This window comes from Trachemys scripta, chromosome 11, assembly GCF_013100865.1.
Source record: "Trachemys scripta elegans isolate TJP31775 chromosome 11, CAS_Tse_1.0, whole genome shotgun sequence".
Taxonomy (NCBI): domain Eukaryota; kingdom Metazoa; phylum Chordata; order Testudines; family Emydidae; genus Trachemys; species Trachemys scripta.
In genome coordinates this window covers 14,428,825-14,454,818 of record NC_048308.1, presented here as the reverse complement: position 1 = coordinate 14,454,818, position 25,994 = coordinate 14,428,825, and the positions used below count along the sequence as shown (strand labels likewise).

At 41.8% G+C, this 25,994-nt stretch overlaps 1 protein-coding gene across 4 annotated transcripts in view; it reads left to right on the top strand.

Annotated features, from left to right (window-relative positions):
• The window catches only part of DPP10 (dipeptidyl peptidase like 10), an 827,330-nt gene that overhangs the window by 402,211 nt on the left and 399,125 nt on the right, over window positions 1–25,994 (top strand). The window contains exon 1 of one of the 4 annotated variants that reach the window (XM_034785375.1): window positions 8,353–8,979. The exons of 1 other annotated variant lie outside the window; for it this stretch is intronic. In XM_034785375.1, coding sequence (XP_034641266.1) covers window positions 8,911–8,979 — 69 coding nt within the window. In that variant the 5' untranslated portion in view covers window positions 8,353–8,910. Of the gene's footprint in view, window positions 1–8,352; window positions 8,980–25,994 lie in introns of those variants that run through there. 2 more of the 4 variants (XM_034785376.1, XM_034785373.1) reach the window with 2 other exon arrangements.

Sequence of the window (25,994 nt, the reverse complement as noted above, 5' to 3'; positions counted from 1 at the left end):
CACCAATGATGGAGATTCCACAACTTCCCTAAGCAATTTATTCCAGTGCTCAACCCACCTGACAGTTAGGAAGATTTTCCTAATGTCCAACCTAAACCTCCCTTGCTGCAATTTAAGCCCATTGCTTCTTGTGCTATCCTCGTAGGTTAAGAAAAACAATTTTTTCCCCTCCTCCTTAAAGCAACCTTTTACATACTTGAAAACTGTTATCATTTTCCCACTCAGTCTTCTCCTTTCCAGACTAAACAAACCCAGTTTTTTCAATCTTTCCTCATATGGTCATGTTTTCTAGACCTTTTAATTATTTTTGTTGCTCTTTTCTGGACTTTCTCCAATTTGTCCATATCTTTACAGAAACATGGCGCCCAGAACTGAACACAATACTCCTGTTGAGGCCTGAGTAGAGCGGAAGAATTACTTCTTCTGTCTTGCTTATAACACTTCTGCTAATACATCCGAGAATGATGTTCGCTTTTTTTGCAACAGCGTTACATTATTGACTCACATTTAGCCTGTGGTCCACTATGATCCACAGATCCCTTTCCACAGTACTCCTTCCTAGGCAGTCATTTCCCATTTTGTATATGTGCAACTGATTGGTCCTTGCTAAGTGGAGTACTTTGCATTTGTCCTTATTGAATTTCGTCCTATTTACTTCAGATCATTTCTCCAGTTTGTCCAGATCATTTTGAATTTTAATTCTATCTTCCAAGCATTTGCAATCCCTCCCACCTTGGTATCGCCCACAAACTTTATAAGTGTATTCTCTATGCCATTATCAAAAACACTGATGAAGATATTGAACCAAAACAGACCCAGAATTGATCCCTGTGGGACCCCACTCATTATGCCCTTCCAGCATAGAATAATAGCATATTAGGGTTGGAAGAGACCTCAGGAGGTCATCTAGTCCAATCCCCTTCACAAAACAGGACCAACACCAACTAAATCATCCCAGCCAGGGCTTTGTCAAGCCGGACCTTAAAAACCTCCCTAGGTAACGCATTTCAGTGCTTCACCACCCTCCTAGTGAAACAGTGTTTCCTAATATCCAACCTGGACCTCCTCCACTGCAACTTGAGACCATTGCTCCTTGTTCTGTCATCTGCCACCACTGAGAACAGCCGAGCTCCATCCACTTTGGAACCTCCCTTCAGTTACTTGAAGGCTGCTATCAAATCCCCCCTCACTCTTCTCTTACTCAGACTAAATAACCCCAGTTCTCTCAGCCTCTCCTCGTAAGTCATGTGTCCCAGCCCCGTAATCATTTTCGTTGCACTCCGCTGGACTCTCTCCAATTTGTCCACATCCCTTCTGTAGTGGGGGACCAAAACTGGACGCATTACTCCAGGTGTGGCCTCACCAGTGCCGAATAGAGGGGAATAATCACTTCCCTTGATCTGCTGGCAATACTCCTGCTAATACAGCCCAATATGCTGTTGGCCTTCTTGGCAACAAGGGCACACTGCTGACTCATATCCAGCTTCTCGTCCACTGTAAGCCCCAGGTCCTTTTCTGCAGATCTGCTGCTTAGCCAGTCAGTCTCCAGCCTGTAGAGGTGCATGGGATTCTTCCTTCCTAAGTGCAGGACTCATGACAGCATGACTGTGATCCAGTGATAACTACTCTCTAGGAACGGTTTTCCAACCAGTTTTGCACCCACCTTATAGTAGCTCCATTTAGGTTGCATTTCCCTAGTTCATTTAAGTAAATGGAAGTTTTGACTGCATAATAATTGCACAGTGGGATCCAATGTTTGTAAAGTGCCTTGGAATCTTTGGCTAAAAAGGCTGTATTAAGTATCATTTATTAACAAATACTAAATGGTGTTAAGCGGAATACAGTCTACACTGACATTCTACCATGCACTGTTCATCTTGCCACTGATAAAACAACACCAAGAAGAAATATGTTTTATTTTAAATCGATCCACTGTGGCTTAATTTTAACACGGGGCAAAATTGTGACATAGAGTGGAGTAAACTTAGCTTTCAGCTCCAAATTAGTCAGCAAATGGATGTGAGTAGCAAAGGAATATAACACACCAACGAAGCATTGTATGGATGTCTAATTTTAGTGAAAATTTACTTCCATGAAGGAGGACAGAAGGAGGGAAGTACAGGAGGATAAAGAACAGTGTGCTAGCCAAATAAAGGGTACATCCAGGGGAACATCCCACCTAAATCTCTCCTGAAGTTTTTCATGCAACTAAAGAAGGGTGTAATAAAAAACCTGGAGCAATGTAGACATTGCTCTTGGCAGCACGCTGTTCTGTTCCCATTTTTGAACTGGGCCCATATGGCAGAAATAAAGAAGATACATACAATCTATTTTCAAGTTATGTTAAAAAAGTATGGATTTTAGAGTATCTTCCAGTTCCCGGGTACCTTTGACTGACCGGCTGAAGGCTTGATTCTTCCCTTCCTTACCTCCAGGGGCGTCTCCAGGCACCAGCGCACCAAGCAGTGCCTGGGGCGGCAAGCTGTGAGGGGAGGCCTGCCGGTCACTGTGAGGGCGGCAATCAGGCTGCCTTCGGTGGTATGCCTGCGGGAGGTCCTCCGGTCCCGCAGTTTCGGCAGCAATTTGGCGGCGGGTACACCGAAGGCGCGGGACCGCCGGACCTCCCGCAGGCATGCCACCAAAAGCCGCCTGACTGCTGTGCTTGGGGTGGCAAAATATAAAGAGCTGCCCCTGCTTACCTCATTTCTATCGTTGCCAAGTGGTAAATGGCTGGGCAAGTAGTGAAGAATCAGGCCTTACATCTTCTTGAGATTGCATCTGGCTGGGGTAATCTACAATCAGTAGGTCTGATTCTGTTCTCCCAGACACTAGTGTAAATTAAGGGCAACTCCATTGCAGTCAGTAGAGTTGCATTGGTCCATCTGAGTGCAAAATCAGGCCCAGTATGTTAGCTGCAACTTTCTCTGAGCTGACATTACTCTACTTTAAAATAAAATGTGAGACAAGGCCACATAGCAGGCTGAACAATACACATGTTAGGACTGAGTTTGTAGAAAATGCTTCCAGTTTTTAGTAACACCTACTGAACTTTTGAGAATTGATTTTGCAATATACAAACAGATCAATAGCAGATGCTGACATGATTTTTACAGTTCAAATGCTAAAATATTAAACTAGGAATAATTTTATGAACTCCATCAACGCTAGCTTCAAATGTTTGTGTATAGAGATTGCCTTGTCTACTTAATGCCCTCCAATAAACATAGTTAGCAATGGGCTGAAACTGTGGTGTGACTAGAATAGATTCGCCCTTCGAAATCAAAAATCTATGCTATTATCAAGGTAAAAAGAAATGAGGGTGATCAGACATGGTGTATACTATATTACACAATGCAATTTTGGTGATACATTTTATGTCCATGTCTTCATCTAGAACAGAGGAGAGACCTGCAAAGCAACCACCTTTCTACTAATAATGAAAAGCCATTCTTACTTGTAAACTGTACCTTTGCAGGCTAAGCCTAAACCTACACTTTCTATGCTAGCAAACCCCCCACGGAAGTAAGGCAGTTGGAGTATTGCCTGCTGTCACAGCTTCAGATCTGGCAAGTGTACCTGTAGTCCCCCTCCATGGTCCCTCAAGGGCACCCACTTAAAGGTTCCTGGATCCCAGCCATCACCTCTTTTGCACAAAGACCCGTGTCTCTCTCTCTCATGACTGGATTTTTCCAAGCTGCATATTTCCTTGCCTACACTGATATTCCTACTAAGTCAGACTGCCTAAACAGGCCAGTGGCTATGCTTTGCTTTCTTGCTGAAGGTTATGAACAGTGTAATTGCCTGCAGTTACAAGTTAGCACACAGCTCTTTCTAAGCAAGCACATTTATTCTTAAGGTGAAAGCATTACTGAGAAAACACCATAAATACTACACACTAACATGATTGTTACTCGTATGTCACTCATTTTAGGATTGTTTCTAGTCTGAAATGTGTATCCCATCACTGACTATCAATTTACATCTCACTTGAACCAACCTGTGGAACTCATTGCCAGAGGGGATGTTGCGAAGGTAACAAGGTATAACTGGGTTCAAAGAAGAATTAGATAAGTTTATGGAGGATAGCATGGGGTTACATCTCTAACCATCAATGGCTATTAAAAACCGCTGACTGTCAGATGCTGGATCTGGATGATGGGATGGATCACTTGATAATTGCCCTGTTCTGCTCATCCTTTCTGATGCATCTGGCACTGATCACTGTTGGAAGACAAAATACTGGGTTAGATAGACCAGCGTTTCTCAAACTGGGGTCCACTGGGACCTCCAGGGGGTCCATGGGCCCTGCTGAGAAACTCCTCCTCCTCCATCCCAGCATGCTGCGGAACAGGCTTCCTACCTTCTCTGGCCCCATGCTGCCTCACCACCCACCTAGGAGCCACTGCCAGAGGGAGCTGCCCAAGGTAAGCACTGCTCAACTGGAGCCCTCACTCCCTCCTGCACCCCAACTCCCTGCCCCAGCCTGGTGAAAGTGAATGAGGGTGGGGGGATGGAGTGAGTGGGGGGTGGGGCCTAAGAGAAGGGGCAGGGAAGTGGCATGGCCTCAGGGAAGGGGCAGGGCAAAGCTGAGCTTGGGGACTCCTGAAATTTTTTAAATCAAAACGGGGGGTCCTCTGGTTGCTAAAGTTTGAGAACCACTGAGATAGACCATTGTTCTGACCCAGTATGCCCATTCTTATTTTTGGTCTGGGTCAAATTATTATTATTATTTTCTGTATTTATTCTTTGTATCTCTATAGTGTCTAGGTGCCTTGGATGTGGACTTCTGAATTTTGATTCAGAAAAAGACAGTCACATAGAACTGAAATGTGTCAGTTTGTTTTGTATTCTCAAAACAGCAGCATGACTCATGAACCAACATTTTTAAGAGGTGTTTTTAAAGTAATGATAAAGGGTATAATCCATTGATATAACTGGGAGTCTTTCAAGTGATGTCTAGGATCTTTAGATCAGGTCTAAACAGCATAGGGCCTGATCCTTCAACCTTTATCCATTTAAAAAAAATAAAAAAATCCTGACTTAAGCAAGTAGTTCTATTGATTGAGGTTGTTCCAGAGAAGGCAACATACATGGCCTTTAACAAAACTGACACTGCACATCTTACACTGCTTGAGTGATAAAACCAGGCAAGTCAGAATACATGTGATTGGGCTTTGATTAGTACAGCTGCATCCAGCAAGCTGCGACTAAAACTAAATATATTGTGACCGCCAGCATCCTTTGCCTCATTGATTAATAGTGGCACTCCAGCAACATGGAAGACATTCAAAACAACAAGTTTAAAGGAACCAAAACATGGTTCTAAAACACAAAACATACACAATTAAAACAGTAAAATGAAAAACTTTATTATCTAATAAAGGGGTTCAATAATTGTTGAAGTAATGTTCACTAGAAATGTACCGTAAGGGGCATGATTAAGTAGGTGTGGTTTTTAGGATTTATTATTATTTGTATTACACTAGCACCTAGAGGCCACAATCAAAATGAAGGTCCCATTGTACTATACCTGTATGGACAAATAATCTCTGCCTTGGAGAGTGTAAAGCCTAGAGGTAGGATCAGGGGAAGGGATTCAATATGAAGGCAAAGTAATAAGGGTGATGTTTGACAGATGTCATGTTGATTCACTTTTCTTTTTCTTTGTGTGTGGTACATGTGTGAGGGGTTCCTCCCAGGCAGCCACCTGGAACTAGGACACCACTAAGCCCCCCTGACCCACCAGCTTGGGCTCCCTTTTACACTGTTCTGCTGTGACAAGCTGCAATGCCCTCTCTAGCCTGCACTTTCACCAGCATACATAGAGGTAGGGACACACCCAGCTGCAGTTACATGCAGACAGGCTGTCTGACCAACCCCTGCATGGGAAGGCTACAGCTAGGGCAGCTACCAGCTCTTCAGACACGCAGCCCCTCTGGAGTATAAACCCAAAATGATAACCTCTTGCACTGCACAAGGAACTGTACAGCGTAAGCTCAGAAAATTCACCCTCTCCCTCAATGTGGAGAGGAATATGTAACAGCCTTTTGCCCCTGAGTTATGAATCCCAACTGGTTTAGACAGAGCAAAAACAAGTTTATTAACTACAAAATATAGATTTTAAGTGATAGTAAACAGATCAAAGCAGATTATCTAGCAAATAAACAAAAAAATAAACTAAACTTAATATACTGAATAGATTGGATATGAATAGCAGTTTCTCACCCAAAGAGATGATGCAAGCAGGCTGCAGATTCTTAAGGGGCAAGCTGCACTTGCTTACAGCTTGGAATGCCCAGGTGTTCCATTCACAGGCTAAAAATCCCTTTAGTCTGGGTCCCACACTTCCCCCAGTTCAGTTTTTGTTCCTCAGGTGTTTCCAGGAGTCTTCTTGAGTGGGGAATGAAGAACACCAGATGATGTCCTTCCCCGCCTTATATAGCTTTGGCATACAGGGCGGGAACCCTTTGTTGCAGAGTTTGGTTCCTAGTTCCCAGACCTGTCTGTGGAAAATTATTGAAGATGGAGTCTAGAGATACGTGGTCTCCTCACATGTCCTTGTGGAGTCATAGCAGTCACCACTCATAGGCTGTTTGGATGGTACTCAGGAAGGCTCCCTAGGTGGGAGATAAGCCTCTCCCAAGGCCTATTGTTTTCCTATGGCCCATTTCCCACGCACTGTTTAGAATGAAAGCATCTTGTCTAGTGGGCGTTCCCCAGGTGTAATTACATTTGAAATGCAGACAATCAATATTCATAACTTCAGATACAAAAATGATTCATGAATACAAATAAGATAATCATATTCAGCAAATCATAACCTTTCCCATGACATCTCACATTACTTATCTTGCATAAAACACATCATAACTGTTATAATTATATCATACCAGTATCACCATGAAGAATATGGGGTGTAGTGTCACAGCATGCATACAAAAAGTGAGGCTGAGATGAGGTGGAATGGTGGAGGGGAAAACTTAATAGAAGAATGGGGGTAGGGAAGTTATGGTAATATAGAGCAGTGAGAAAGGAAGTGAGAGAGCATGGGAAGGAGAAAAGAATGAGTGGTTCAGAGATGGTGTGGAAGGCGGAGAGAAGCTGTTGGAATGAACAGAGAGGAAATAAATGTCCAGACTGAAAACCATGGTAAGTAGTGGTTGATGATCTCCCAGTGTTTGCAGCATATGCTGCTGTCCCCTTGTGGGGTCCCTTGGTGTGAGGGATGGGGAGTGCTGACTGGGCCTCATGCCCATTCCTGATGCCACTGCCTTGGGTCCTGTGGGCAACGGTGAAGTCTTTGGGTTCCTAAGTGCTGGCTCTGCCCTGGACCTCTGTTTCTCTCACATGTGGTTTATAGCAGATGCTGCTAAGGGCCTCATCCACCAATGTGTGTTCCCCCTGCTAATTCTGGTAGTGCAACACCGTGAGGCCAAATCTATGGGTGGATTAAAGTAGAATTGAGCAAAAGACTGCTGAAACCAGAGATAACCAGACAGCTTGGGCCTGATTTTCAGAGGTATTAAATAGCTGAACGCTACCATTGATGTTAGCTAGAGGTGTAGGTGCTGTGTACTCATGTCCAACATTGGACAGCCAAAAACTTGGACTCCTCCAAAGCAGTGGCCACTTATGAATAGGCTGGTCACTGTGCAGAATCAAGGCTTCTCACCCTAGTTATGCATATTCCCCAGGTGCTGATCCTCAACCCTTCCAGCACCTGTTTATTCCCTGACAGCTGAAAGCGGGCCAAGCCTCTGGTAGCCTACTTTACACCTGTAAATCCTGCCGAAGGATTAGGGACCAACCCACCCCCAAACCCCTGTGAACATGCCCCAAAGCCGAGTAAGGATTATACAGGCTATGTAGGTAGTCTCAGATATGACTGTATAAGGGATACAACAAGCAACCTGAGAATTTGATCCATATCCCCAGCTCCAGCCCTTCTTTTCGGGCTGAGGCTGGGACTGCAAACCTCTGACTGCTTTTTTAACTTTGCCTCTCTCTGTGTGTGTGTGTGTGTGGGGGGGGGGTACAGCTTGTCAGATCCTGTTAAAGCCCAATCCACAGCGCCCCCCAAATCCATCCCAAAGAGCCCAGGAGCAGCTGCTCTTCGCTGCCCAAAGAGAGGATTTACCAGAGCTTTGTAGGGCCGGGCTTCCAGGAAGGCGGGCGAAGGTAGCTGCAGCGGGGGCCAGCCCCCAGCCCCAGCTGGCGGACTGGTCCTGCGGTGGGCGGCAGGAGCAGCCAGAGACCCGCCCCCGCGCTCTGGCTGGGGGCTCGGAGTGGTCTGTTCCCGCTGAGGAGGGAAGCGGAGTGTGACAGCGGCGCCTTGTTGCTCTGCCTGGCCATTGCTCCAGCGGCGCTCGGCGGCGGGACGCTGCTGCTGCTGCGGGGGGAGAGGCGCTAGGGCAGGGAGCCCCCGCTCCGTCTCCTCCGCACCTGCCTCGCCAAGGAGGGCTCTTCGGAGAGCCGCCGCCGCCGCCGCTGCTGCTGGAGGGGGCGCGCACACTGCAGTAATGCGAGACCATCCCCTCCTGGCGGGGAGGGGGAAGCCGGCCGCGTCCCAGCCCAGCCAGGTGTTCCGCTTCTGTCTGCGGCTGCCGGCCCAGAGCGCTCAGTGACCCGCCAGCTCCAGCCTCCGCTCGCTGCCCCTGGGCGCGCTTCCTAGCGCTTGGCTTCGGCTGGAGGGGGGATTGCGGTAGCTGGAGAGGAAGAGGGGGAGAGAGAAGCTGCTGCTCCTTGGTGCTCCTCTTCCCCCCCCCCCCCCTGTCATTTGCTGCTGCTGCCGCTTTGCCAATTCAAGGCGAGCAGGGAAGCGGGTGTCATGCAATTGGTGCCCAGTGAAAGGTCTCCGAGGCTGAAGTACCAGTGAAAGGAAGTGCAGCGCAATCAAGCCGGCTCTGTGCAATGACAGCCATGAAGGAGCAGCAGGCAGCGCCGAACCCGGGCAGCCGGGGGAGCCAGCAGCAAGACCAGGTAAGAGTTTGTAGGAACTATTCGGGAGAGGGGGGAGAATCTCCCTCCTTGTCTCGCCTCTGTTCTCCCAAAGAGGCTTGAAGATTAATGTACGTTTCATGTGTGTACCCCCCCTCCCATCACTGACTCCAGACGAAGTTGTAGCAAACGGTGGGTAAAAGTGCGGTCTGTGTGGCCAGGGAAACGCTGCCTCCTACGAGGTGTCGAGAGGCGCGGAGAGGCAAGTGGCTGCCGCCTTGCTCTAGAGGGGACGGGGGCAGGTTGGCTGATACAGCCGCCGCAAGAAAGAAACAGAGCGTTTGTGCCCTGGGGGTGGGGGGCTGCCTGGTTCGGGGGGATACAGCAGCCTTAGTGGCGTACTTTGTTCCCCTGCAGGCGAAGACTTTGGGGTAGGGGGGAACCTCCTTGGACGCATCATTAGCAGACGAAACTAAATATTCGAGTGACCTTTCCAAGCCTGTGAACAGAGCAGTGAGAGGGACCAGAAGCCTGTTAGCTGGGGGGAGGCTACAGCTACAGGGGCTTTGGGAGGTTGTTAATATATATATTTATATTTTTAAGGAGTCCAGATTTGAAATGGGCTTCCAGGGTGTCTTGGCTGCGATGCTGTGTCTGCTACAGGGGGGTGCTGGAGAATTCAGAATGCAAGTCAGGGCTCCAGACTTGGATCATTGAGCTCCTGTATCATTCGAGGCGGTTTTGGTGTCATTTCCATAGTCTTCCCCCCTTTCCTCCCGGAGAGTCGTGCAGGACTTTGTGCTCTTGCTTCCCCCAAGTTGCATCAAGTGAAATAAATACACGAAGTGATCAGTCTCTACAGATGTGTCATGTTTACATCAATTAGTGGCTCTAAGTGGAGGCTGTCAGCTATTAGGTCATGGGATAATTATGGCACTCCAGAGAGGAGCAGGCTGATACTACCAGAGATGGTGCTGTACGCTCAAGATACGCCGGGAAACGGTGTAATTCTTTCCATGTCAGTCACTTTAGCTGCCAAGCGCTAGAAGCGGGACTGAAAGGAGTGTAATAAGCTTAAACATCCAGTACTGGGGTGCGGGAAACCGTTTAGGTTCTTTTCCTGCTCTCTAGATAGAAAGCAGAAAGGGCGATCCCTAGATCCGTGGGGAAGACTAGGGTCTTTAATACTGTGAGAATTCAACACCTCTGTTTTGCCTAGTGCTCCCCATATCCCTGTCTGTTCGCCCCCTTGGCAAATGTGTGAGCACTTTGGTTTGATGTAGAAGGCGAGAAAGATTATTTACTAGCCTTACAAATGTTAGAGCAGCATTTCATACAGCCTTTTCGAAGTCATGCCGCTAAAAGCCTTTGCACTGTGTTTATGTTAATAAATGGGGCTATTTGGAACATTATGTGTCTCTCAGTACCATGCTTGTAATGACAGCATAGCAAGCAGTTTCAATATATAAAGGCTTGGCCAACCAAGTCTGTTAGCAGAAATCATCTTTCGGCATCAGAGAACCTTAAGTTTTCATAAACAGGCTGCTATTTCTCACTGATGCTCTTGGATGATGGTACCAATACATTAGAAAAGATTGGTCGTGTTAACACTCCCTCATGAAATCTCTGATCACTAACCTGTGACCCCAGATGGTTACTTCTGGTGCTGCAGAGTTTGAAATGGTGGGAGGAGGAGAGAAGAGCAAAGAACAGACTATAAATGCTGAAAATAGTGCACTTAACCTCATCAGTGTGTAGCTGAGTCCAGTTGATCACGATTTTGTATTGCCTGCAAAACACCTGAAATTTTGCAAACACATAAAGATTCTTTGTGAGGTTGCATTGTTTTTTTACTGCTCTCAAGACTGACACATCTCAATTTTTGCATTTTGCATTTTTCAAAACATAACCAAGATAAAAATTATAAATCACATTTGTTTCATTATCAGACTAACCAATATGATTTACAAATATATCAAAAAAGCAATTTATTGGATGAAAAAGCACATTTTGATATTGAAAAGTCCCATTTTACAGGTTTGTGTGTTAATTTATGTCTAAGGACCCTATCCTGAAAATATTTACCTATGTTTAACTTTAAGTATGTCAGTAATCCTATTGACTTCAGTGGGGCTACTCACATGAGTAAATTTAAGCATATATTTGGAGGATTGGATTTATGTATATGCATTCTGACACTTTTTTCCCTGTGATATTGAACAAAGTATTACATTTCAGCTGGTTTTGAGGAGGCTTTCAATATTCTGAATAAATTGAATGCAGCTGTTATAATAGTTTGAGACAGAATGACTGGGTTATTGCTGTCAGTGGTTCCTATTATGTGTACAGAATGATTAAAGTTTACAGCAAGTCAGCTAGTGCAGGCATTTGTTGCTATTGTATGATCAATCTCAAGCATTCACAGGGCTGTTTAATTTCAATAAAATATTGTATTTGCTTTCTTTTAGAAGACAGTGCTCTTAGCCAACATCAAAGATGGTTGGATCTAACCACTCACTATGGCTTTATTTTAAATTCACACACACAGTTGAATTACCAAAATGGCCTTTTGTTGTTGAAGCTAGAGATCTTTTTTAAATATCAAAGCAGTTTGTTATATATCAAACCCTATTACTTCCTACTGCCCTATTACCTTGCACTGAAGAACAGTATTCTATTAATGTTAAATATCTGTAAAGCCTAGGAATATGCTTATCATTATTTCACTGCTCTACAGTTTTCAACCTCTCTTTCAATTAATTTGTAAGTGAATGGAGATAACTGTGGTTCTCCCTACTGTATGCAAACATTAAATATAGAAGAGACCAAAGTTTTGCTAGGCTCAGACTGAACCGTGTTGTGAAATTCCTGGTTTCCAGGCATTTTTTGCACAGTGCTTAATATTTAAATCACACATAACAATTGTTATTCAGAGTTGAATTTTATGTACAGAAGAAGATTATTCTCTTCATTTTAAATGGTAATTGACTACTGAGAAGGTTTTAGGGGTCCAATCCTGCAGTAAAGCCCATGCAGCATTCAATTGAAGCCAGTGGGGATCCGTATGGATTCAAAGATCTGCCCATATGCATCTATCTAGATACTTCATATGGTCTCTGTAAGCATCATTTCTGCGCATACCACCATCGTTAACATATTTTTTCCTCACAAGGCTTCTGAAAGGTAGGGAAGTATGTCTGTCCCCATTTTACAGATGGGGAATTGAGGTCCAGAGAGACTAAGTCCAGGTTTGCACTAGAAACTGCTGTTGGTATAGTAATGTTGGATTTTTTTGTCACACTTCTATACTAACAAAAGCCTTAGTGTAGACACAGCTTGTACCAGCAAAAGCTGCTTTTGAAGGTATAGATTATTTTTCTTGCTGAACCAGTATAAACTATACTGGCAAAAGCCCTCCTTTGCTGGTATAAGCTGTATCTACATTAGGAAGGCTTGCTGGCATAGCTATGCAGGGGAACAGGAACTTAGGACTGGAAGGGAAATCCCGGGTCATTGAGTCCATACCCTCGCTATTGCAGGCAAAACTGTCATATAAACTCATTCATAAATTTTTCAAGCTCTTTCTTAAAACTAGTTAGGTTGTTTGCCCCTACAGTGCCTGTTGGAAAACTGTGCCAGAACCTCACCCCTCTGATGGTTAGGAAGCTGCTTCTAATTTACATCCTACATTTATTCATGGCCATTTTATACCCATTTGTTCTTTTACCAACACTGTCCTTTAGCTGAGAGAGCTCTTCTCCCTCCCCTGATGGGTTTATAGAGAGCAATGAAATCTTTCCCTCTCCTGCTTCCCCCCAACCTTACCCTTCGCTTTGCTAGGCTAAACAAGCCAAGCTATTTTAACCTCTTTTCATAAGATAGACCCTTCATTGTCTGCACTTTTCTAGCGTCAACCTGGCCCAAGTGATTTGTGCAACGTCACACAGAAAATCTGTGTGAAGCAAGGAATTGCTTGTGGGTCTTCTCCTGCAAACACCTAAGCACAGATATAATTTTACTCATGTGAGTAATCAGACTGAAGTCAATGGGTTTGCTGCAGTAAGTGTTTTCAGGATTGGGACCTGAGTTATCACTGTAAATTACAACTGGCTGTTACAGTGACACTCCTGGTTAAACAAAGGTGTTATTTTACTGACTGACATTAATGGTCACTTACTTAGAAATGAATTTGGTATAACTTCTTACTGAGCACTTTCTTCAAGAAGATAGTTGTAAACCAACATTCCTATGGGCAAAACATCTAATGACTGTACGTCCCTCCCAATCTCTTCCCTTCAGTGTCCCCTCTCCCTTCACTTTTATTTCTACTACCTTGTTTCCTCCTAATTAAACTCATTCTGCTTGAGTTATTCCTTTTTCTCCCATACTGTTGGTACGTCTACACTGCAGTTGCGTGTGTAGTTATAGCATTTGTTGACATACCCAAGCTGCCTTATTCTGTCTAGCTTCTGTACTGGTAGCTGTGAAGTTGTGACAGCATAGCCGTCAGCACGACCTAGCTACCCCAATTATTACCCAGTTGTACAGCCCATAATGAAGCTGTACTGCCTCAGCTCCACTTCTGTTGGTACATGAGCTAGCTACATTAAAGCTGGCTCACGTATGTCTACACATGCAGCAATCACACTCATTGATTGCATTGTAGGCACACTGTGTGTCTGTCTTGTTGATTTTTAAATTGTAGGCTTTTCAGGGCAGAGACTGCCTACTACTTTGTGTTTGTATAAGACCTACCCCAATGGAACCCCATTTATAGTTGGTCCTTAGGCAAGATTGTAATAAACAATACTATTGATATTTTTGGAGAGAACTTTGATAAATTAGTCACATTCATTCCAAACCCTTTGTTAAATGATTGCTGCTGTTTATTTCTAAAATTATATTTTTACGTTATCATACTTTATCTGCATAGAGGAAAATATCTTTTAAATTACTCTTATTTCCACTGAACTCTGTTGCCTGAAAGCTTGCTTCATAAATTATTTTAGCTTCCTGAGTTCTACCTGTGTAATACAGCAAATGGCATTTGTCAATCTGTAGTTTTTAACAGCTGCCCGTGGTCTTAGACAATAGCTCTTAGTGATCATAAAAAAAGCACTGTTTAATAGTCAATAACCACAACAAATTTGGTACCTGTATGACATGCCAGTTCATGCATATTGCTTTTTCTGCAGATGAAAAACTAAGATAATTCCTATCGGTATTAACATTGTGAGGTTTCAGTCTGTTTACCAAAAAAAAAAAGATGATCTACACCACCTGGTGCTGCTTGCTGTTCTTTGTCTGTATGAGCAAAGATATCTTTGAAAATTTTAATTGTTCTCCCCTGAGTCTCTATTTTTCTCTCACACTTAAGTATTGTTTTTTTAAAATTTAGTTTTAAAATACAGCAAACTAAAATTTTCTCTAGTAGTTCTGAACTACAGTCCATTACTCAGGGCCGGTGCAAGGAAGTTTCACGCTCTAGGCAAACTTCCACCTTGCGCCCCTCACCCCCAGCCCTGCGGCAGCTCCCCCCCCCCCCCCCCCCCTGAGGCGCCCCCCCCCCCCGCCCCCCCCCCCCCCCCCCAGGAGCCGTGCGGCAGCTCCCCACCCCAGCTCACCTCTGCTCTGCCTCCTCCCCAAGCACGCCGCCTCCACTCTAATTCTCCTCCCTTCCCAGACTTGCAGCGCCAAACAGTTATTGGCGCCGCAAGCCTGGGAGGCGGGAGAAGTGGAGCAGTGACGGCGTGCTCAAGGATGGGGCATAGCAGAGGTGAGCTGGGGTGGGGAGCCCTGCGGCAGCTTGCCTCCCCGAGGCGCCCCCCCCCCCCCCGCCTGCTCCCCACCCCATTTCACCTCTGCTCCGCCTCCTCCCCGAGCACGCCGTCGCTGCTCCACTTCTCCCGCCTCCCAGGCTTGTAGTGCCCAACAGCTGATTGGCACCGCAAGCCTGGGAGGCGGGAGAAGTGGAACGGCCGCTGTGCTGGGAGAGGGAGTCTGAGCCGCACGTGTCAGCTTGCTGCCGTCAGCCCAGCCTAGGAACGCTGTAAAAAAAAAATTGGGGGCTCCGCTTTTTGGCGCCCCCAAATCTTGGCGCCCTAGGCAACCGCCTAGTTTGCCTTAATGGTCGCACCGGTCCTGCCATTACTGCAACTCTAAGTTAATATATTTTTAAAATAGATACGTGAAAGTTAATTGTGTGCTATTCTGCTATTATAAGGCAGTTATTGGTTGGGCATAAGAGTTAACTATAACTGTAGAATATATAGACAGGCAGAGCCTGCTTTTGCTCCTATTGAAGTCAGTGGGAGTATGAGTATTGCCTTTATTGTAAAGTGCAGTGGATTAAAGAGCAAGAAATTTAAACTTTGCTTTCTCAAGGCTAAGTTCTGAAAATTTAAGATGTATTAAAGCCCCTATTAAGTTCAAATAAATCTGACCTCCAAGGGAGTTTAATCTCTGTATGCATGAAGGTGTAGTTTTCAGTGAATAAAAGGTGAAATAGTCTAATGCCTTTCATGTGTTCCTTCATCATGTTATAGTGGTTTCCCCAAACTAGGCACTGATCCTACAAAGACAAGTAAATTGGTGGACACATGTGCCTGTTCAATGGGGTTCAACATGGACAGACCTCTTTGCAGGATCAGGGCCTTGGAGGACATATATTTTGTGTTTTGGTGGATGGTCCTATTAAATTATTTTCCATATTTTTAATTTTTTAAAATTATTTTATGTTGTCTTTCAAAAACTTACAAGACTTTGAATTTTTACATTACGTGGTACATGCACACACAGGAGACAGTAGATGAGCATTGGCCTACTTTTAATGTGACAATATCGATCTATTGTAGGTATTCCTATATAAGTACTGGTCTTGAACAAGATCCTGTCTGTTCAGTCAAAATTGTCATTTCCCACTTGGATACACAGAAAAACTTGAGCTCTTACATTACACACTAACCATAGTTTCAGCAAACTTGAAAACTTGTAAGATTTAGTGTTCTGTGTAAAAGGTATTCAGCTCCAGGTAATGATCGTCTCAGAAATTCTTTCCATATGCTGTGTGTGTTTGTGTTTTGAGTGTGCATAGGATTGAAATAAGAAATGCTATTACAGTACAAAATCAAAAGTGACTTCACATTTCTTCAAGTTTCCATAGCTAGCTTTTTTTTTTTGACTAGTAATATTATTGTGATATATCAAATGTATTGATTTTTGTGGGTCAATACAAAGTCAGATACATCAGGTTTCTAAGGTGGAAAAATGAGGAAAAGTGGAAAAAAGAAAGTTCTTTTATTATCCCCAGAATTTTATGCAACAGTTAAGATTTAGATTCAGATTCAATTTCTTACATTGGATGTGAGTGAGCCATGCCATTTCCATGCTGAAGACAGAGAGAAATATTACAAACCTAGATTATGAGGTCAAGTAGATGAATGCCAGTCCAAGAAGCTTATTTGAATCTGCATTAATAATCCTGCTACAGGGTTAGAACTATATTTTTCAAGCTCTACATGCAGCAATTGGGTATATGGGGAATGCAGAGAGCAAGTGAATATTGAAATAGTTTATTCTGCCTTGAATTGCCTCCCTCCTGACAGGTGGCCACACACCCTTCATTCACAAGACTGGTTTCATACAAGAGGAGAAGTCAGGGTGGGGCTGGAGAAAAATAAGCACATTTTCCTTTTCGGGTCCATGTCCTGATCACCCTCCCCATGGGACTACTTTCACGATTTCAGTGGGACCACTTGCATGCACAGGACAAGCAGGATTGGGCCCTAAATAGCATGACCTATGTAAGAGCAGGACTATATAGGTTGTAAAAAGGCCATTTGCATCTAGAACCTCAGACATCCTGGGTGCATGCAAAATTCATACCATGGGTATTTAAAATGTGGTGTTTTTTTTTTTTTTTAAGAGTTCTGAAGAAAACTTTTAAATGAGTAACTATATAGGGCTTAATCCTACAGATCTTTCTAAGGTGAACCTACCATCGACTCATTAACCTATTGACAGTAGGAAAACAAATTAGACTGAAATTCACATACCTATTGCAGAGGGTCCAATACTTGAGCACTTAAGACCAAATCGTCACCCCAGGAGCCACGCTGAGTAACTGGCCGTGCACTGCGGAAGTCAAAAAGGGCAAGGGGGAAAGGAAGCCGCCTTCTTAAGTTACAGAGCAAGAACATAGCTATTAGGCTGGAGGGGCTTTCACTCGCAGTTTATATCTCTCCAGGCCTGCACAAGAACCCCTTTATCTTTGTTTTGTTTCCAAAATAACCTCCAGGTAATCCCCATCGAGTAGAAGAGTACGGTATTTTCTGTTTGTGGGGCCCTCTGCCTCTGTAGAGGTGGGACTAGGATTTGCCTCTTCACACAGAACTTCAAGGGGACTTCTGTGGTGTAGAAGGCTTTGCATGGTTCTTATATGCTGGAACAATATTTTGTTTACAAAGTTGGCCCCAGGAACTTGAAAATATCTGTTAGAGCAGATAAGTTCAAATACTATTTCTTTGCCTCTTTCTGGTAGCTTCCCATTTTAAGGTACTGCAGGGGGCAAGCGACTTTGATAATTAATAAGGAGAAGGAGCATTTAAGCAAACTAAATTGCTGTTGAATAGTATTATTCTACTGTATGAAAGTCCTTTTATTAGCTTTGTTTGGCATTTAAAAGCTTTCATGGATGTGATGAGGAAAAATAATAATTATTCTTATAAATTTTCATACTGGTAAAATGTGTGAATTTAATCCCTGAAACAGTATCTGGGCCTGATCACTGAAGTCAATGGAAGTCTTTCCATTGATTACACTAGGTTTTGCACCATGCCCCATCTGCTGTAAATCGGTTTAAGTTTACAGTACTGTATTTAGCATGTACTTTATACTTCTCATAATTAACTCTTCTTTCATATTGCACTGACAGAGTTAGACAGGAATGTGAGTAGCTGCCTTCAAGTGCATTGCCGGAGATGCCTTTAAGTTTTCTGCCAAGAGGTAGCTATAATTTGATGACAAACGCTTTCTCACTTTTAGAAGACCTATGTCATTTCTCAGTCCATGTAGTAACCATAAAACCTGTGCTGTCTCAAACTCTGCACCTTTTCACTTTAATCATGCAGTTCTTTTATGCTCCACTAAGCTGTATCGAATAATGTTCATGAATATATGATAGTAAAAAGAATAATGCTGATGGTGACTGATGATGATAAATTACAGTATTTATCCATTAGGAAGGACATTGGATGACCTACAGAATCGACGGCTGAAGCTAGAAAACCTTTCCTAATTGTTCTTAACGCTGTTAGGAACTTGAACATAACTTATTATATAGAGATTCTGTACAAAGGGAGTGATTCAAAACCAAGATAAAAGCCCTCTGACACTTTGAGACTGTTGTATAAGATAATCAATTAGTAAGTATAAAATTGCAAAGTGATTTAAAAAAATAGAAATTACTTTAATAGAGCTGTTGGAACATACGGTCTCATAGTGGACATGTTTTGTGGAGATATAGCTGATTTTTTTTTTTTTTTTTTTTTTTTGTGGCATGGCAGGGATGGAAGGGGAGAGAGAGCAAACATGGCAGACTTGTTCTATAGCTTAGTGGTTAGGGCCTTAGGCTAGGATGTGGGAACCCTAGGTTCAAATGACTGCTGTACCTGAACGAGAATGGGTTGGGATAAAAAAAACTGCTCTGAATCAGGCAGAGGAGCAGGGACTTGAATGTGGGTCTCCTACATCCCAAGCCAGACATGCTGAAAAGCTTAATCTTTGTGCCAAAATGGACATTTTGACACACTTCAGTTTTTGTGCATTTAAGATATTTTGGTATTGTTCCAATGCAGAACAAAACCAAACTTCAAAACCTCAAAAGTTGCAGTGACACGGAATTGTCATCCTCTAGCCATCTCTACCCTTTAAAGATTTTGGAGAGTGTCTAGGGTAATATTTGAAATTCACATTCATTTGAAAAGGAAAAATGTTCTGTAGACTCCCTGAAAAGGAGTTAGGTAAAGGTTAAGACAGATTCTTCTGCACTATGGGTGTGATTTCCAAATACTAGAGGGGAAAATGTGAAGCTTGTTTTATTGTATAAGTTAAATGCTGAATGAATACAGAGAACTAAACCAAGCAAACATCACTAATAGGACTGATCATAAATTCTGGGTCTGATCCTGCATTTGTATATGTTCCCCTCATCTCCGGACTATACAGTGAATGCTGAGTCCCGCTGTCTCCTTTCTGTCTTGAGCACCCCATTGATTGACCAGGCTAGTGAACTGACATACACGGGGAAAGAGGCTTTCAGGATTTTGGCTTAAGTAAAATCTAATCTAAGGACTGACTAGAGTGAGCTTTTTGAATGTTGAGCTTCTCTCTTTCTCTGTACAGCAGGATGTGGGGTGGGGGGGAGGGAAGTAATCTTGAGGGCATAGGAGCTGAATCTCATGCCCACAACTAATTCTGCTGGAGGGCGGAGTAGGCGAAGTGACTACTGTAAATACATCTAAAAAAACACAAAAATCTAGGATGGCTTTAATAATAGAAGTATAGTCCAAGTAGGTATGTTTTCTGGATAGGAATTAGCTTGCAAGATTGCCTGCTCTTTCTTGGAAGAAATGTGCAATATCCCACAGTGTGAAAAGCAACAACATAAAAATCCTGCTGGAATGTTTGTACTAAAGGCCTTCTTGCTCCAAGGCATAGATGATTGTATAGGGTAATTAGATGCTGTCAAGCATAAATATAAATTTAAATCTAGTCACGGTAATAGACTTTACAAAGTCAAAAATTCTGAAATAAGGGGATGGCTATACAAGGAAATTAGTTGTAAAATATGCTTTTTATTTTTTTATCCAAACTCTATTGCAGGGTTTTGGTGCATTGTTAGGCAGATGCTGTGTTCTACTCCTGATGTGACTGTATTTCATAGTGGTTGAAGTTCCTGTATAGAAGCCCACCGTTAATACTCTTAGTCCCAATGAAAGCAGTGGGACTAATTACATGACTAATTGGTACTGGTTCAAGCACATATTTACACTACAATATTTTTTGTAGTTTGTCAATTTGTTAAAAGTTCTTTGGGGTCCCACAGGATGGAAGGCGATTTGATAAATGCAAATTGTAATCAGACTTTTTGTGAAAATGGTTTGTCCCATGTATTATCATTCTGGAGATTCTGTGAGTTTATTTGTAAAAATTCAGTATGTGGCAAATTTGAAAGTGTGGTATCAAACTGTGAACATCATGGAAATATTTTGCATAACTAAGTGCTCAGAATTCTGAGCGGGGACTTCACGATCTGACTATAAACTAGTTTATTTAAAATCAACAGTAATTGGTTTCAGAATGGAGTTCTTGTTCTATTTTTATTTTTCATATATTAATGAAAACAAAACAGGAAGAATCCTCTGCATGTAATTCTGAAAAATAATACAGCAACTTTAAACATAACTTTAAATCTAGGCATGTTTATAACTAGGGTAGTTCCATTGAAACTTTTTTTTTCTGTTGCCCCACACTTTGGACAAATATAGACATTTTTCTCTAAAACAGTTTTCCAAGTTTGTTGTGTCAAGTAAACATCCACCAATGCATTTCACGGAACACAATCCCCTCAGATTTGGTTCCAAATTATGCATGTGAGTAACATTGCGGAGACAAGAGAGGACCCATTCAGCTTGATAGGACCACCAACAGACTTAAACTTGCAAAAGCAGGGCTTTAGATTTTTATAAAACAATCTTTCACAACAGGTAAGACCAATAGGAAAGTTTCTGTTGTTCTTATTCTAATAGGAACAGTTATTTAAAACAAACTCTCCCTTAGAGTATTTGGAATCCAATCACTGCAGAATTATGAACCAGAAAGTGAATCTGATTTAATTGACTTTATTTTTTGTCCACCCTGAGAGAAAATTACAAAGTAAGACTTTGATTCTACCCATGAGCTCCATACAAGGAGATTCCTGTACCTCTGCAAATCTCAATGCAGAATTGGGACCTAAATAAACAATATAATAGCAAAATGTTGATTGGAAGTGTGTTTAATTATGTCAGTTTTAAAGTTAGTTGTTGAGGAGATGTATTTGTTTAAAATATGATTCTTATTGGCTGTGTCCCTTTAAGTTGAGGTATTATAGATCAGTTCTCTGGCTAGCTGTTTAAAAATAACATTGACTTAATTATTTTTTGTAATTCGTTAAAATAAAGAATGCTTTATTTTATAGTGTCCCACAGAGAGCCTAACAAAGACACGGTTATACCTCCAAAAACCGAATGCAATGAAAATCTTGTGTTTGTTTTTTACTTTTGAAACTTACATATCAAAATATCTACTGCTAATAATAATGGGGTGGGGAGAAAGGAAAAGAAGAAATTACTTTACAAAATTAAATACTCTTGTTCTGGAACATAGAATTTATAAATGGTCAGCTAATCTTGAAAATTACATGGTTTGGGAAATATTTTGATGGGAGATAGAAGAGATGCAAAATTCTGTAAATCACAGCTTAAACATAGAGTAGCAGCACAAAACCACAAGATTCCTAGATCAGCCAGGAAATTGGAATAAAAAGTTAAATGGAACTAGGGAATTGAGCTCTGGTCCTGTAAAAATGTATACATATGCATAATTCTAGTCATGTGATTTGTCCCATTAAACTCAGTGGCACTACTCCTGGGCTTAAATTTAAATATTTGCATAGGCCTGTGATTCAGTTTTCCTAATGCCCAGTTTCCTTTAAAACAAAAGTTAGGTGCCTGTGTCTGTAGTTATTTTCACTGCATATGCGGGAAGAGGTGAATAGAGCTGGGAGAAATTTTTTGGACAAAACTTTTTTCTCTGAAAAATGCTATTTCGTGTTGACCAAAACATTTAGCAAATTTGTGTCTAATTCAACACCTTCTTTTAGCCAGAAATAGAACAAGCAAACAGAAGATGTGAAACATCATTGTTTCCTTTCAAAAAGATCAAAACAAAATGTTTCAATTTTTTGATTCAGAGTGACTTTTAGTTTCAGATTTTTATTTAAAAACAAAACCAAAATGAAACATTTCATGTTGGGTCAAACAATATTTTTGTTTGACCTGAAATGAAACTTTGGTTTGTTGAACAATTTTCACTTTGGCTTGACCCAAAACAAATGCTTTTTTTATTATTATTATTTTCGATGCAGCCAATGATCTGAAAAATGAGATACTCTCATATCTCTAGTGGAGAGTAATAAAGGAATATCTTTCCTGATTTGCAGCACCGTCTACAGGCTTCAGCTAGGATTCACTTTATCCAGAATCCTGCCAAGTAAGGCCCTGATCCTGCAATCTGCTGACTGTGTGGATTCCTTCCTTGTGCAGAACCTCAATGAAGCCATTTGAGATTTTCATGGGTGCATGGTTCTGCCTGAATGGATCAGGTGGTAGAATCAGGGCCTGCCTGTATTTGGTAAAGGAATGATGTTGCCTGTGGTTGAATTGATGAGATTCCCCCCCCCCTTCTTTACAGCATACTCCCCAATTCCCACAGCACTGTTATGTTTGTAAAACTGTCATTCTCAGATGACATATTATCATGAAATGTGCATGTCACAGCTCTCAACAGAAATTCCACCTCTCTAAAGCAGATAGCTTCAATTGAAGTTAACTGATCTTTTATGCAAAATATAGTGATTTCAGGATTCTTCTTGTTCCCTGGAAGTGAGTATAATTACCAGGTTATATCTTACATTTTCCAAGGGGGAAAAAAGTTAAGCTAATTTGTCAGTCTTCTCCCAGTAAGAAATTTTTATTGCAGAAAAAGTTTAGATGTCAGGAAAAAAAATTAGTCACAGGCAGTCACTCTATTTCATTTCTTGTGGAGTCTGCTTTTAGGTGTATATTGACGGGGGAATATTCCTGTTTTGTCCCCTGTCACAGGAGATGGGAAAGAAGACTACTTTACATCTTAAGCAGAGCTGCAGACATCAAGACCTTAATGATCTGCCTGTATTATGGGAAAGCTGGTGAGAGTAGGTGGGGAAAAAAAGAGCACAGAGTGTAGGCTGTAATGGGTATTTAAGCCCTGATCCTGGAAACTGATTCAGGTGGCTGGATCCCCGTCTGCATGCATTGCTATAGGAACCTGAACTTGTTTTTCTCCTGACTTTGCTACATTTACATTTGTAAACTTAACATTTCAGTAATGTCATGTTTTGCCTTTAATAACTTTAAATATCGGTATCTTGCCACAAGAGTTCAGGGCTGCCCAGAGGATTCAGGGGGCCAGGGGCAAAGCAATTTTGGGGACCCCTTCCATAAAAAAAGTTGCAATACTATAGAATATTATATTCTCTTGGGGGCCCCTGTGGGGCCCGGGGCAAATTGCTCCACTTGCCCCCTTCCTCCCCCCCGGGCGGCCCTGCAAGAGTTTGGAAGGGAGAGTTCCTTGCCTCTAGCTCTTCTCCTATATAGCATGATGCAAAGTTGCTTATTCAGGAAAAACAAGAGTTGAACAACTTCAGAGGATATAATTTACTACACCTTTTGAGCAACATTGACTTGTGTGCCAGCACATGGTACATCTTTTATTTATTTACTTTCCTGTTCAATAAAAAATGTGTTTGCCATGGTAACCTTGTATATCATGGCACATATGCTGAGATAAAGAACACCTCCTGAAAGAAACAAGCACAGAGTAATATATCATGTCAACATGGGAATATTTTTCAGTGTATAAAGAAAGAAAAATATTCTTCATGCTAAAATGTCAATTTCATTGAGGTTTTTCATTTTTTTTTTAATTTTTAGATTTAAAAACACTAAATAGAGAATTATTTTTTTCTTCAGTGTTTTTTCTTTCAGTCAGACTGCTCTTATTAAATGGATTTTCTATATCTAGGAAACCTATCAAATATATTTGCCATAAATCTTATATCATTTCTGAATGGGTGTCCTTTCCTTTGTGAAATATCAGATATTCCAGTGGTATGTCAACCTTTGCTATTAATTGAACTCATATTTGCCAGCCTGGTTAGACTGTCTCCAACTTTTGATTCTTATGAAGTGGTGCCTATTATTGGATTTTCCTGTCTCTTCCTTCTAAAGGGTCACTGCCAAGATAAAAAATGACAATGTTAAGCAAACAACTGTCCTTACCTACTTGTCTGCCACTACTACTACCTTATAAAATACTAAAACAGAAAGAAATCGAACAGTCCCCTTTGCGCTTCATTATTTGTGCTGTTTCTTTACATTATGCAAAATCTGGTTGATCTTACATGGGCAATGAAAATCATTGAAGGGCCTGATGATTCACACACTTAATCATGTGCTTTACTTAAAGTGAGTGAAGAATCCAATTGACGTCAACGGGACTAATGAAATACTTAATTTTTGTTGTTGGTGGTGCCTTGAATCTTAGCCTTAAAAGAGGACTGTCAAATCTATTTTTATTATGTCAAAGGAAATTTTTCTTACATTTTTCAGGGGGCAAGTCTTTGGGCAAGTCTCTTTTGTCCAAACAGTTGTGGCATTCGTAATTAAAATGGTGTCAGTTATCTTAGTTCATGTGAATCCTAATTGTGAGACTATATACAAGAACAGTTCAGTATGAGATGGAAACCCAGCGAGAGAATGGATGTAAACAAGGATAAGAAAACATTTAGAAGAGTCTTAGTATAGGTTTTTAAATTGTGCCATATTATGCTATATAGTAATTAAGAAATATAAAAAAAATTTGTTTAGGCAGAGGAGTTTAACACCAATGATTGTGACTAGGTTTTCAATACTTATACTTGGGCTGATATACCTGAAAAGAGCACCATTATTTGTCCAGTGAAAAAGGATGATAGGCCTGGGAATCACCAGCATGAGTTCTATTCTTGGCTCTAATACAGAATTCCTGTTTGACTTTGGAAAAGTCTCTGAGGCCAGTATTTTCCAAAGTGCCCACTTGAGTGCCTCATTTTCTGCTGGCAAACTCAAGGCGCCAAAGTATCTAGAATTGGGCACCAAAACACTGTGACTTGAAAATTTAGTCTCTAATTTCTCCTAGTCTCAGTTTCCCATCCATTAAATAAAGATCAATACCTTGCTATCTTGCAGGGAGGGGTGTTCTGATGCTAAATTTATTGGTGTTTGTGCAGTGCTTTAAGATTCTTTAATGAAAGGTGCTATAGAAGTGCTAAATATATTATGATCATAATACCAAAAGCATGCAAGAAAGGTAGAAGTTTTTGTTTTGTTTTTTACAGTTATTCCATGCTGACTGCCTGAAGAAAAGTATAGGTTTCTGCTGTACAGACTGAATTTTGGGACAATATTAAATCTAGTGATTCACAGTGTCTGCCATAAAGGCAGAGTTTTCACTATTGCAGTATCATGCTCTGGTAGTGCTGTGTTAAACAGACATAGTAGTAGCTCACTCTGTGACTGTACAGCAACTGCAGTGTGGGGGCGGGGGGTGTTGTCAGTCAGTATGACAAAGATTTCTGTTTGGTGCAGTCCAGAGAATGTGGTGGTGTTCTGCAGCATGTACTTTCAAACAACAGCTTTATGCTTGATCCTGCAAATATATATGTGCATGAGTAACTTTACATCTAAGTAGTCCCATTGTTTTGAATGGAAACTACTCCCAGGCATAAAGTTTCTGACATGCATGAGCATTTGCAAGATTGGGCCTGAAACTTTGTGCCACAGAAAAAGCTGTGAAGGACATTTTAAATACTTTATTATTTCATTCATCTCCTTTTAAAGAAATATGAGTAGTCTTCCTCTTTTCTGTGCTGCCTCCCTCATCCCTTGTTCTGGGAAAGCAGCTACTATTAAATCATAAGTAATAGTAACATGGTTTTAATCATTAAATCCTATCCACTAGCCCAATTCTGCAAACCCTTACTACAGAGCATAGTAATTAGTCCTACTGACTGCCTATATGGCCGGTTTTGGGACCCAAAATGGTTGTGTTGTTTTCAGTGGAACTTCTATTTGGTCTTACCTATGCAGGCATCGTTGGTGAAGATTGAAGGTTCCTGGGCCTATTCCTGCTGTCACAGAAATTAATAGCAAAAATGT